A 14,199-nucleotide genomic window follows, 5' to 3' on the forward strand; every position below is an offset into this window, starting at 1 on the left:
GCCAGCAGCAAACGTTTACATACCAGATTTGTTTGTAGTTTCTTTGTTTTCCATTTCCCTCTTGGTGTTTGACGAGATGTTTACCAAAATCCACTTTCACGGCCACATTTCCCTTCTCAGCGATTGCATCTCCACCTATCACTGGCCCCTATCCACCACATAGTATAAATCTGACCCCATTTCCAATTCTCTCCAGCTTTCAAAAGAGTCGTCCAGACATGAAATACTAGCCCCCTTCTCTCTCCTCATGCTGAAAGTTTCCAGTATGTTCTGTTTTTGTTTGTACCTGTACTTCCTTTTGCTTCTATTATTTCCATTGCCAAGAGCAAAATGCGGAGGTGACAGAAGATAGCAATAATTGAGGGTGAAGGTTCACAACCGTCCCAAAAGAGTGAAATGTACCTGCTGAAGGTTGTCAGCTTGACCAAGGCTTTCAACTGAGTTTTACTTCCAATTTTCAGGTCATTTTCTTCTCTTCCTTAAAGTTCATTGTCCCCACTTCTGGTGTGACAGTAGTGTCCTTGATACAGCACCACGAGAATTTCCACCACCACATTTGCAGGTCCTCCTTTAAAAAACAAGTCTACTGCATCGGAACATCTGGAATGAGTCCAAATGAGGAAAACAGGTTACAGCTGAACTGAGTATGGAAGAAAAGGTGGAAGTTCCACTCCACCAGAACACCGCCCCAAAGTGGAGAATTTCCCATCACCCATATCCATTGCCCCATACTCATCACCCCAGCCCCGTCACTCCAACCCCGTCACCCCAACCCCGCCACCCCATCCCCATCACTCCCAACCCCATCAATCCAACCCCATCACCCCAGCCCCATCACCACAACCCAGCCCCGTCACCCCAGCCCCGTCACCCCAGCCCCGTCACCCCAACCCCATCACCCCAACCCCATCACCCCAGCCCCGGCATCCCAACCCCGTCACCCCAACCCCATCACCCCAACCCCATCACCCATATCCATCGCCATCACCCCAACCCCGTCACCCCAACCCGTCACCCCAGCCCCGGCATCCAACCCCATCACCCGACCCCGTCACCCCAACCCCATCACCCAACCCCATCACCCGACCCCGTCACCCCGACCCCGTCACCCCAACCCCGTCACCCCGACCACATTATCCAAACCCCGACACCCCAACCCCGTCACCCCAACCCATCACCCAACCCCATCACCCCAACCCCATCACCCCAACCCCATCACCCCAACCCCATCACTCCAACCCCATCGTCCCAACCCCGTCGTCCCAACCCCGTCACCCCGACCCCGTCGCCCCAACCCCGTCACCCCCACCCCATCACTCCAACCCATCACCCAACCCCATCACTCCAACCCCATCGTCCCAACCCCGTCGTCCCAACCCCGTCACCCCGACCCCGTCGCCCCAACCCCGTCACCCCAACCCCATCACTCCAACCCCATCACCCAACCCCATCGCCCCAACCCCGTCACCCTCGACCCCGTCACCCCGACCCCGTCACCCCGACCCCGTCACCCCGACCCCGTCACCCCGACCCCGTCACCCCAAGCCCGTCACCCCAACCCCATCACCCCAACCCCATCGTCCCAACCACATCGTCCCAACCCCGTCGTCCCAACCCCGTCGCCCCAACACCATCATCCCAACCCCGTCACCCCATCACCCAACCCCGTCACCCCATCACCGTCACCCCATCGTCCCAACCCCATCGTCCCAACCCCATCGCCCCAACCCCTTCACTCCAACCCCATCACCTTCACCCCAACTCCATCACCCCAACCCCATCGTCCCAACCCCATCGTCCCAACGCCGTCGCCCCAACCCCGTCACCCCAACCCCGTCACCCCCAACCCCGTCACCCCAACCCCGTCACCCCAACCCCATCCCCTTCACCCCAACTCCGTCACCCCAACCCCATCACCCCAACCCCATCACCCCGACCCCGTCACCCCGACCCCGTCGCCCCAACCCTGTCACCCCAACCCCATCCCCATCACCCCAACCCCGTCACCCCGACCCAGTCGCCCCAACCCCGTCACCCCAACCCCATCCTCTTCACCCCAACCCCATCACCCCAACCCCATCACCCAAACGCCGTCACCCCAACCCCATCACCCCAACCCCATGGCTCCAACCCCGTCACCCCAACCCCGTCATCCCACCCCATCACCCCCACCCCATCGCCCCAACCCCATCACCCCGACCCCATCACCCCGACCCCATCAATCCAACCCCGTCACCCCGACCCCATCCCCGTCACCCCAACCCCATCGCCCCAACCCCATCACCCCAACCCCATTACCCCAACCCCGTCACCCCGACCCCGTCGCCCCAACCCCGTCACCCCAACCCCATCCCCATCACCCCAACCCCATCACTCCAACCCCGTCACCCCGACCCAGTCGCCCCAACCCCGTCACCCCAGCCCCATCACCCCAACCCCATGGCTCCAACCCCGTCACCCCAACCCCGTCATCCCACCCCATCACCCCAACCCCATCACCCCGACCCCATCGCCCCAACGCCGTCACCCCAACCCCATCACCCCAACCCCATCACCCCAACCCCATGGCTCCAACCCCGTCACCCCAACCCCATCACCCCAACCCCATCACCCCAACCCCATGGCTCCAACCCCGTCACCCCAACCCCGTCACCCCAACCCCATGGCCCCAACCCCATGGCCCCAACCCCATCACTCCAACCCCATCACCCCAACCCCATCACCCCGACCCCGTCACCCCGACCCCGTCGCCCCAACCCCGTCGCCCCAACCCCGTTACTCCAACCCCGTCACCCCGACCCCGTCACCCCAACCCCGTCACCCCATCCCCTTCACCCCAACCCCATCACCCCAACCCCATCACGCCAACCCCATCACGCCAACCCCATCACCCCAACCCCATCACCCCAACCCCGTCACCCCAACCCCATGGCCCCAACTCCATGGCCCCAACCCCGTCACTCCGACCCGTCACTCCGACCCCGTCATCCCAACCCCGTCATCCCAACCCCATCACCCCAACCCCGTCACCCCCACCCCATCACCCCAACCCCGTCACCCCCACCCCATCACCCCAACCCCGTCACCCCGACCCCGTCACCCCGACCCCGTCAATCCAACCCCGTCACCCCAACCCCATCACCCCAACCCCTTCACCCCAACCCCATCACCCCAACCCCGTCACCCCAACCCCGTCACCCCAACCCCATGGCCCCAACCCCGTCACTCCGACCCCGTCACCCCAACCCCGTCATCCCAACCCCATCACCCCAACCCCATGGCCCCAACTCCATGGCCCCAACCCCGTCACTACGACCCCGTCACCCCAACCCCGTCATCCCAACCCCGTCATCCCAACCCCGTCACCCCCACCCCATCACCCCAACCCCTTCACCCCCACCCCATCACCCCAACCCCGTCACCCCGACCCCGTCACCCCGACCCCATCAATCCAACCCCGTCACCCCGACCCCAACCCCATCACCCCAACCCCGTCACCCCAACCCCGTCACCCCAACCCCGTCACCCCAACCCCTTCACCCCAACCCCGTCACCCCAACCCCGTCACCCCGGCACCCCAACCCCATGGCCCCAACCCCATCACTCCAACCCCGTCATCCCAACCCCATCACCCCAACCCCATCACCCCAACCCCATCACCCCAACCCCATCACCCCGACCCCGTCGTCCCAACCCCGTCACCCCAACCCCATCCCCATCACCCCAACCCCAGCACTCCAACCCCGTCACCCCGACCCCGTCGCCCCAACCCCGTCACCCCAACCCCATCCCCTTCGCCCCAACCCCATCACCCCAACCCCGTCACCCCAACCCCATGGCCCCAACCCCATCACCCCAACCCCATGGCCCCAACCCCATCACCCCAACCCCATGGCCCCAACCCCGTCACTCCAACCCTGTCACCCCAACCCCGTCATCCCAACCCCATCATCCCAACCCCGTCACCCCCACCCCATCGCCCCAACCCCATCACCCCGACCCCGTCACCCCGACCCCATCAATCCAACCCCGTCACCCCATCCCCGTCACCCCATCCCCGTCGCCCCAGCCCCATCGCCCCAACCCCATCACCCCAACCCCGTTACCCCAGCCCCGGCACCCCAACCCCATGGCCCCAACCCCATCACTCCAACCCCGTCATCCCAACCCCATCACCCCAACCCCATCAATCCAACCCCGTCACCCCGACCCCATCCCCGTCACCCCAACCCCATCGCCCCAACCCCATCACCCCAACCCCATTACCCCAACCCCGTCAGCCCGACCCCGTCGCCCCAACCCCGTCACCCCAACCCCATCCCCATCACCCCAACCCCATCACTCCAACCCCGTCACCCCGACCCAGTCGCCCCAACCCCGTCACCCCAACCCCATCACCCCAACCCCATGGCTCCAACCCCGTCACCCCAACCCCGTCATCCCACCCCATCACCCCAACCCCATCACCCCGACCCCATCGCCCCAACGCCGTCACCCCAACCCCATCACCCCAACCCCATCACCCCAACCCCATGGCTCCAAACCCGTCACCCCAACCCCATCACCCCAACCCCATGGCTCCAACCCCGTCACCCCAACCCCGTCACCCCAACCCCGTCACCCCAACCCCATGGCCCCAACCCCATGGCCCCAACCCCATCACTCCAACCCCATCACCCCAACCCCATCACCCCAACCCCGTCACCCCGACCCCGTCGCCCCAACCCCGTCGCCCCGTCGCCCCAACCCCGTTACTCCAACCCCGTCACCCCGACCCCGTCACCCCAACCCCGTCACCCCATCCCCTTCACCCCAACCCCATCACCCCAACCCCATCACGCCAACCCCATCACGCCAACCCCATCACCCCAACCCCATCACCCCAACCCCGTCACCCCAACCCCATGGCCCCAACTCCATGGCCCCAACCCCGTCACTCCGACCCCGTCACTCCGACCCCGTCATCCCAACCCCGTCATCCCAACCCCATCACCCCCACCCCATCACCCCAACCCCGTCACCCCAACCCCGTCACCCCGACCCCGTCACCCCGACCCCGTCACCCCAACCCCGTCACCCCAACCCCTTCACCCCAACCCCTTCACCCCAACCCCATCACCCCAACCCCATCACGCCAACCCCGTCATCCCAACCCCATCACCCCAACCCCGTCACCCCCACCCCATCACCCCCACCCCATCACCCCAACCCCTTCACCCCCACCCATCACCCCAACCCCGTCACCCCGACCCCGTCACCCCGACCCCATCAATCCAACCCCGTCACCCCGACCCCAACCCCGTCACCCCAACCCCGTCACCCCAACCCCGTCACCCCAACCCCTTCACCCCAACCCCGGCACCCCAACCCCGGCACCCCGGCACCCCAACCCCATGGCCCCAACCCCATCACTCCAACCCCGTCATCCCAACCCCATCACCCCAACCCCATCACCCCAACCCCATCACCCCAACCCCATCACCCCGACCCCGTCGCCCCAACCCCGTCACCCCAACCCCATCCCCATCACCCCAACCCCAGCACTCCAACCCCGTCACCCCGACCCCGTCGCCCCAACCCCGTCACCCCAACCCCATCCCCTTCGCCCCAACCCCATCACCCCAACCCCGTCACCCCAACCCCATGGCCCCAACCCCATCACCCCAACCCCATGGCCCCAACCCCATCACCCCAACCCCATGGCCCCAACCCCGTCACTCCAACCCTGTCACCCCAACCCCGTCATCCCAACCCCATCATCCCAACCCCGTCACCCCCACCCCATCGCCCCAACCCCATCACCCCGACCCCGTCACCCCGACCCCATCAATCCAACCCCGTCACCCCGACCCCATCCCCGTCACCCCATCCCCGTCGCCCCAGCCCCATCGCCCCAACCCCATCACCCCAACCCCGTCACCCCAGCCCCGGCACCCCAACCCCATGGCCATAACCCCATCACTCCAACCCCGTCATCCCAACCCCATCACCCCAACCCCGTCACCCCTACCCCATCACTCCATCACCCCATCCCCTTCACCCCAACCCCATCGCCCCAACCCCGTCATCCCAACCCCATCACCCCAACCCCATCGCCCCATCACCCAACCCCGTCACCCCGACCCCATCACCCCAACCCCGTCACCCCGACCCCATCACCCCGACCCCATCACTCCCATCCCCGTCACCCCAACCCCATCACCCCAACCCCGTCACCCCAACCCCGTCACCCCATCCCCATCACCCCAACCCCGTCACCCCAACCCCGTCACCCCAACCCCGTCACCCCCACCCCATCCCCATCACCCCACCCCCATCACCCCAACCCCATCCCTATCACCCATATCCATCGCCCCAACCCCGTCGCCCCGATCCCGTCCACCCAACCCCGTCGCCCCAACCCCGTCGCCCCAACCCCGTCGCCCCAACCCCGTCGCCCCAACCCCGTCGCCCCAACCCCGTCGCCCCAACCCCGTCGCCCCAACCCCGTCGCCCCAACCCCGTCGCCCCAACCCCGTCGCCCCAACCCCGTCGCCCCAACCCCGTCGCCCCAACCCCGTCGCCCCAACCCCGTCGCCCCAACCCCGTCGACCCAACCCCGTCGCCCCAACCCCGTCGACCCAACCCCGTCGACCCAACCCCGTCGACCCAACCCCGTCGACCCAACCCCGTCGACCCAACCCCGTCACTCCATCACCCCGACCCCATACTAATTTCTGAATTTTTGCAACAACACATCGTAGTCCTATTGTTTAGAGCATACTGGACAATTTAGTGGTGCAGCTCATGTCATAATTTCATAAAAGTGCAACATTGGTCTTTCACTGCAGTTAACTGCATAGCTAGTGTCCAACCATGTGAGGGAGTAGACAAGCAGAAAACAAGTGAGGTCCAACCAAGAGAACATATCCAGTCTTATAATAATCTGTAATGTCACAAGTAGACTTACATTAACACTGCAATGAAGTTGCTGTGAAAAGCCCCAAGTCGCCACATTCCGACGCGTGTTCCGGTTATCAGAGCAAAAATTCAGAGTGTCCAAGTTGCCTAACAGCACGTCTTTCGGGACCTTATGGGAGGAAACCAGAGCACCCGGAGGAAACCCACGCAGACACATGGAGAACGTGCAGACTCCACACAGACAGTGACCCAGGCTAGGAATCGAACCCCGGACCCTGACGCTGTGATACAACAGTGCTAACCACTGTGCTACTGTGCCACCCATTACCCCAACCCCATTACATTGACATATTCCCTAGGAAGCAATTAAGACGTAACTTGCAAACAGATCATCTTTCCACCCGAGGTCAGCAAATGGAAAGTGAGGGCACCACGGTGGCGCAGTGGGTTAGCCCTGCAGGCTCACGGCGCCGAGGTCCCAGGTCCGATCCCGGCTCTGGGTCGTTGTCCATCTGGAGTTTGCACATTCTCCCCGTGTCTGCGTGGGTTTCTCCCCCACAACCCAAAGGTATGCAGGGTAGGTGGATTGGCCAGGCTAAATTGTCCCTAATTGGAAAAAATTAATTGGGTACTCTAAATTTACAAAAAAAAGAGAAGAAAAAAAAAAGGAAATGGAAAGTGGCAAAAGGATTCCCTTAAAAATATGGGGCTTGATTCTCGGTCACCGACGTCGAACTCGCATTCGGCAAACAGCCGGAGAATCCAAATTCCCGACGAAATCAGGGGCGAGTGTGCCACCATGAGCATGGGTGGCCACGGACCCGACAATTCTCCAGGTCGTATCAGCAGCTAGAGCCGGGTGCTGTACGCTGCCTCCCTGCTCGCCCCCAGCAAAATGGGGAATCGGTGGCTGTTTTGCGCCAGTATTCCTCACCGTTCCCATGCCGGCATGAGGACATAGCCCCAGAATTGGAGAATCCAGGCCAGGGATTTTTAAACATAGTGCATAATTGGTGATCAAAACAAGAAAAAACTGTAGATAGCACAAAACCCAGTGGCCCTAGTTGTTAGACTGTGGAAAGTGGTCATAAATAGGCTGTATTACAATGCACAAATGGCCCAACTAAAAGTCGTTCATATTTTCCAGGCTCATATTTGTGAGAATCGATTGATGGAACTCAGTAACCAGATGATGATGTCACAGAGGAAGACCCATGAAACCATGAAGGAACTTACCAGTAAAGAAGAAGAATTAATGATAATGAAGGTAGAACTGGCCTCTCTTCGAGAAAAATACCACACCAAAACTGAAGAGGTAATGGATACTTTAACAAATACTGGTCTCTAATGGTCACATTACTGAATTTAAAACTGAGGGCCAGATTTTGGCTATACTGAGGCGTATAGTTCAAGTTGGGAAATTTCTCAACACACTGAATCCATTTGGTAAAGGTACCCCATTATGCGCAATTTCTGCTCAGGGTTGAGGGGCGCAGATGCAGGATGGAGTCAGGCCCAACCACCATGGAAGTGGAATGTAGACGACCACGGGACAGGTGTGTGTTGGTTAGAAAGCCCACCTCGTTCTCTCTTTCCCCCGCCCCCCCCCCCAACCATGGTCTCTCATACCCTATGCCAACTCATGCCTCCTCCCATCTCAGTGTCAGCCCATAATCTTCACCCACCTCCATACCTCCTCATACCCTCCATGCCATCTCCACAGTGAATCACCAAATATTCAACAAAGAAAGGTACAGCACAGGAACAGGCCCTTCGGCCCTCCAAGCCTGCGCCGACCAGGCTGCCCATCTAAACTAAAATCTTCTACACTTCCGGGGTCCGTATCCCTCTATTCCCATCCTATTCATGTATTTGTCAAGATGCCCCTTAAACGTCACTATCATTCCTGCTTCCACCACCTCCTCCGGCAGTGAGTTCCAGGTACTCACTACCCTCTGTGTAAAAAACTTGCCTCGTATATCTCCTCTAAACCTTTCCCCTCGCACCTTAAACCTATGCCCCTTAGTAGTTGACCCCTCTACCCTGGGAAAACGTCTCTGACTATCCACCATGTCTATGCCCCTCATATTTTGGTAGGCCTCTATCAGGTCGCCCCTCAACCTCTGTCGTTCCAGTGAGAACAAACCAAGTTTATTCAACCTCTCATAGCTAATGCGCTCCATCCCAGGCAACATCCTGGTAAATCTCTTCTGCACCCTCCACATCCTTCTGGTAGTGTGGCGACCAGAATTGAACACTATACTCCAAGTGTGGCCTAACTAAGGTTCTATACAGCTGCAACATGACTTGCCAATTCTTATACTAAATGCCCTGGCTAATGAAGGCAAGCATGTTGTATGACTTCTTGACTACCTTCTCCACCTGTGTTGCCCCTTTCAGTGACCTGTGGACCTGTACACCTAGATCTCTCTGACTGTCAATACTCTTGAGGGTTCTATCATTCACTGTATATTCCCTACCTGTATTAGACCTTCCAAAATGCATTACCTTACATATGTACGGATTAAACTCCATCTGCCATCTCTTTGCCCAAGTCTCCAAACAATGTAAATCCTGCTGTATCCTCTGACAGTCCTCATCGCTATCCGTAATTCCACCAACCTTTGTGTCGTCCGCAAACTTACTAATCAGACCAGTTACATTTTCCTCCAAATCTTTTATATATACTATGAACAGCAAAGGTCCCAGCACTGAACCCTGCAGAACACCCCTAGTCACAACCCTCCAATCAGAAAAGCACCCTTCCATTGCTACTCTCTGTCATCTATGACCTAGCCAGTTCTGTATCCATTGTGGTAGCTCACTTCTGATCCCATGTGATTTCACCTTTTATACCAGTCTGCCGTGGGGGACCTTGTCAAAGGCCTCACTGAAGTCCATATAGACAATATCCACTGCCCTACCTGCATCAATCATTTTTGTGATCCTCGAAAAACTCTATCAAGTTAGTGAGACACAACCTCACCTTCACAAAACCATGCTGCCTCTCACTAATACGTCCGCTTGCTTCCAAATGGGAGTAGATCCTGTCTCAAAGAATTCTCCCCAGTAATTTCCCTACCACTGACGTAAGGCTCACTGGCCTGTAGTTCCCTGGATTATCCTTGATACCCTTCTTAAACAAAGGAACAACATTGGCTATTCTCCAGTCCTCCGGGACATCACCTGAAGACAGTGAGGATCCAAAGATTTCTGTCAAGGCCTCAGCAATTTCCTCTCTTGCCTCCTTCAGTATTTTGTGATAGATCCCATCAGGCCCTGGGTACTTATCTACCTTAATATTTTTCAAGACGCCCAACACCTCATCTTTTTGGATCTCAATGTGACCCAGGCTATCTACAGACTCAACATCCACCAATTCCTTCTCTTTGGTGAATACTGATGCAAAGTATTCATTTAGTACCTCGCCCATTTCCTCTGGCTCCACACATAGATTCCATCCCCTATCCTTCAGTGGGCCAAATCTTTCCCTGGCTACCCTCTTGCTTTTTATGTACGTGTAAAAAGCCTTGGATTTTTCCTTATTTGCCAATTACTTTTCGTGACCCCTTTTAGCCCTCCTGACTCCTTGCTTAAGTTCCTTCCTACTTTCCTTGTATTCCACACATGCTTCGTCTGTTCCCAGCCTTCTAGCCCTAACAAATGCCTCCTTTTTCATTTTGATGAGGCCGACAATATCTCTCGTTGTCCAATGTTCCCGAAATTTGCCGTATTTATCCTTCTTCCTCACCAGGAACATCCCGGACCTGAATTCCTTTCAACTGATATTTGAAAGCCTCCCACATGTCAGATATTGATTTACCCTCAAACATCCGCCCCCAATCTAGGTTCTTCAGTTCCGACCTAATATTGTTATAATTAGCCTTCCCCAATTTAGCACATTCACCCTAGGACCACTCTTATCCTTGTCCGCCAGCACTTTAAAACCTACTGAATTGTGGTCACTGTTCCCGAAATGCTCCCCTACTGAAACTTCTACCACCTGGCCAGGCTCATTTCCCAATACCAGGTCCAGTACGGCCCCTTCCGTCGTTGGACTATCTACATATTGTTTTAAGAAGCCCTCCTGGATGCTCCTTACAAACTCTGCCCCGTCCAAGCCCCCAGCACTAAGTGAGTCCCAGTCAATATTGGGGAAGTCTCCCATCACAACAACCTTATTGCTTTTACTCCTTTCCAAAAAAAAAATCACATGGACAGACCTCGGAAAACATGTGGAGGTGAAATAAAACGTTTCATATTTTAATACAACTCTCACCCCTATACACTCAGTAGCGGAAAAAATACCCATTACTAAAGCCAATTCAAAATTTTAAAATCCAATCAAGTTCTTGAAATAAAAACAAACAAGCATCTAATCCACTAACCACACCAACGACACCCAATACATTAAAGGACTCTTTAAGCTGCCAATCAAAGAACATTTGGCTGGGCACCTGGTGCCATATATCTCGAGGGCAAATGTTGCCTCCGGAATGAACGTTGCGGTGGCTCCAGATCCAGAGGCTGTGGATCCGAGGGCTCCCCATCGGAGATCGCCTCTATTTCCATCTTGAGTCCGAGTCAACGATCTCCATCATCTGGGCATCATTTAGGGTCTTAAGGAGGTCCGCACAAGCTGTTTTGGAAGAGGTTTCTGAAGATGAGGTTCCGCCATGGCTTGACCAGGCAACAGATGCGGTTTTAGAAGACGCTTCCGAGGACGAGGAACTTTCTGAAGAAGTGGTCTCCTGGACCGAAGATGGTCGAGGTGCTTTTTCATTGTATGACCTCGAGCTTGCATCTGGTGGGACACATTCCCTGCTTGGTGTAGGATGACACTGGAGGCGCACTGGACACATCGGCGAAGTTTTGAACAAACACCGAGTCACACAATGCCTGGAAGGTCAACACCAAGAGGGACAATGCCCTTGCTGCTCCTGATTGTGTCACACTTTCGCACCTATGTCTGGAAAGGCCATGCTAAGGCAAGTACGAAGTCTCTGGCCATCGGTAATTCCGTGGGGGTTACTCCAATTACTGTAACTAAACAGGAAACGAGCCAGCATGGTGACCATCGATTCCCGACGATTGATTCTTAAGGCCGCATTTAAAAGTTTGCACCGCTCGCTCCACTAAACTACTTGAAGCCGGGTGGTATTTGGGCGATACAAATAATGCTGCATCCCATTTGCCTTCAGAAACACGGAGAACTCCTCATTCATGAAAGGAGTGCCATTATCAATGACATGCACTTCAGGGAGGCTGTGCATGCAAAACAATAAACATATGTTCTCGATGGTCACCCAGGAGGTAGTTCCAGCCATCTTGTGTACCTCAAGCTACTTCGAATGTGTATCAATTGGCATTGGGGACATGGTGCCCTGAAATGGACTGGCAAAATCGGCATGTGACCGCGCCCATGGCTGGCCCGGCCATTCCCAATTATGCACTGGTGTGGCCGGCGGGAGCTCCTTATGTTCTTGGCAAACAGAGCATTGCTCAGCCATTCTATCAATGTCCACGTCGAGCCCTCGCCACCATACATAACTGCGTGCCAGCATTTTCATTTTGGACACGCCCAGTTAACCATTGTAGATGTCTTTCAGAATTAACTCCTGCCTCTTTCCAGGACGACTATGTGCATACCCCACAGCAGGATATCATTTTCCACACTAAATTCAGACAGTTTGGAGGAAAATACCTTCAACTCGCCTGGAGCTTTCGATGCTGTCTCTCTTACAGGACAACGTACCTAACTTTGGAAAAGATCGGGTCCCTTTGGAGCCATTCACGGATTGGCAGGCAAAGAGTCCATGAAATTCAGGGTCGCGACCACTTCGACCATTGTTGGGTCGGCAAGGAGCCTGGTGTTAAAGGCAACTGGCTCAGAGCGTCTGCATTTGCAATTTGAGGCCCCGGTCTATGCTCAAAAGAATACTAGTAAGTGTCGAGTAATAGGGCCCAGCGCTCGATGCGCATGGAAGCAATGGGCGGAATCGCTTTATCCTCTCTGAAAAGTCCAAATAAAGGTTTCTGATTCGAAATGAGAGTAAAATGGCAGACATAAACATACTGGTGAAAGTCCTTCCTTCTCTATCTGCATGTACTTTTTCTTCGCTGCAGCCAACTTCCATGAGGCGAATGCTATCAGCCATTACCGTCTGTCCTCCATTCGGTGGGGGAAGCGTCACATGTGATGAGCAAGGACCTGGGTGTATCGTAATGGGTGAGGAACCAGGAAAACAACCAAGGAAAGATCGAAGTTCTGAGGCATTCGTCAGGGAGGGGGCCTGCTGGATGGCATGCACCTTCCTCTGTGACGGGGTGAAGGCCATTACGATCCACCTGATCGCATTAAACATGCACGTGGCTCTCCATAGGCGAACACCAGCTTCAGCTAACCTCTTCAACACAGTCTCTAGGTTATCCAAGTGCCCATGCTCAGATGCACCCATCTAAATAAACAGCTACACGCGGGAGCCCTCTCAGGATGCCCGCCATCACGTGCTGTATAATAGCACAGACAGAGGTCATTCCGAAAGGCAGCTGTGTATACTCGTATAGGCCCCAGTGTGTGTTGATGGTGACGAGAGGCAGGAACCAACTCAAGCTGCATATAAGCATGGTTCATGTTGAGCTTCGTGAACAAATGTCCAGCAAGCTTCGCATAGAGATCCTCAATGTGAGGCATGGGGTAGCCATGTTTACTGTAGTCTCCGCATAAACAAACCATTTTGTCCAGCTTCATGAACCGGTATCACTGGCGTAGTCCAATCAGCGAAACGGACGGGTCTGATGATACCCAAGAACTCCAACCAACCAAGTTCTGTCTCCACCTTTTCGAACAAGGCGTAGGTTCCCGGAAATATCGAGGAGGTGCCTCCAGGTCGACTTGTATGTGGGCCACGACCCCTTTTATCTTCCCTAATCTGGGTTGGAACACCTTGGTGTATTTCCCCAACACCTTGGCCAAACCACCGGAATTTGTCTAAAGAATGTGCTGCCACTGCCTGTTTACCAAACCACCGGGGTCATAGTAGTACCTGCTATATCCAACGGTTCTCCCATATAGGTAGTCAATCTGGCTTGGATGCTCACCAAATCAGAGTCTATACTCCCATCTTATTGCGGTGAAATGTCTGCTGACTGATTACGGAAACTGCTGCGCCAGGGTTCAACTCCATGTCGAGCAGGTATCCGTTCACATGCACCGCAACCTTAATGTGGCCACTCGGGGGTGCTGCTACACAATGCAACTGCATTCAGTTGTCCTCCTCCTTTCCAGTTATGGAAAGT

General features: G+C 56.3%; 1 protein-coding gene across 4 annotated transcripts in view; it reads left to right on the plus strand.

The window, feature by feature from the left end:
- The window catches only part of LOC119971178 (myosin-3), a 1,049,419-nt gene that overhangs the window by 921,670 nt on the left and 113,550 nt on the right, over nt 1-14,199 (plus strand). For all 4 annotated transcript variants that reach the window (XM_038806379.1, XM_038806381.1, XM_038806380.1 and 1 more), the window contains one exon: nt 8,048-8,215. In XM_038806379.1, the coding sequence (XP_038662307.1) occupies nt 8,048-8,215 (168 nt within the window). The remainder of the gene's footprint in view (nt 1-8,047; nt 8,216-14,199) is intronic.

This window comes from Scyliorhinus canicula, chromosome 9 (genome assembly GCF_902713615.1).
Source record: "Scyliorhinus canicula chromosome 9, sScyCan1.1, whole genome shotgun sequence".
In the NCBI taxonomy this organism is placed as follows: Eukaryota; Metazoa; Chordata; class Chondrichthyes; order Carcharhiniformes; family Scyliorhinidae; genus Scyliorhinus; species Scyliorhinus canicula.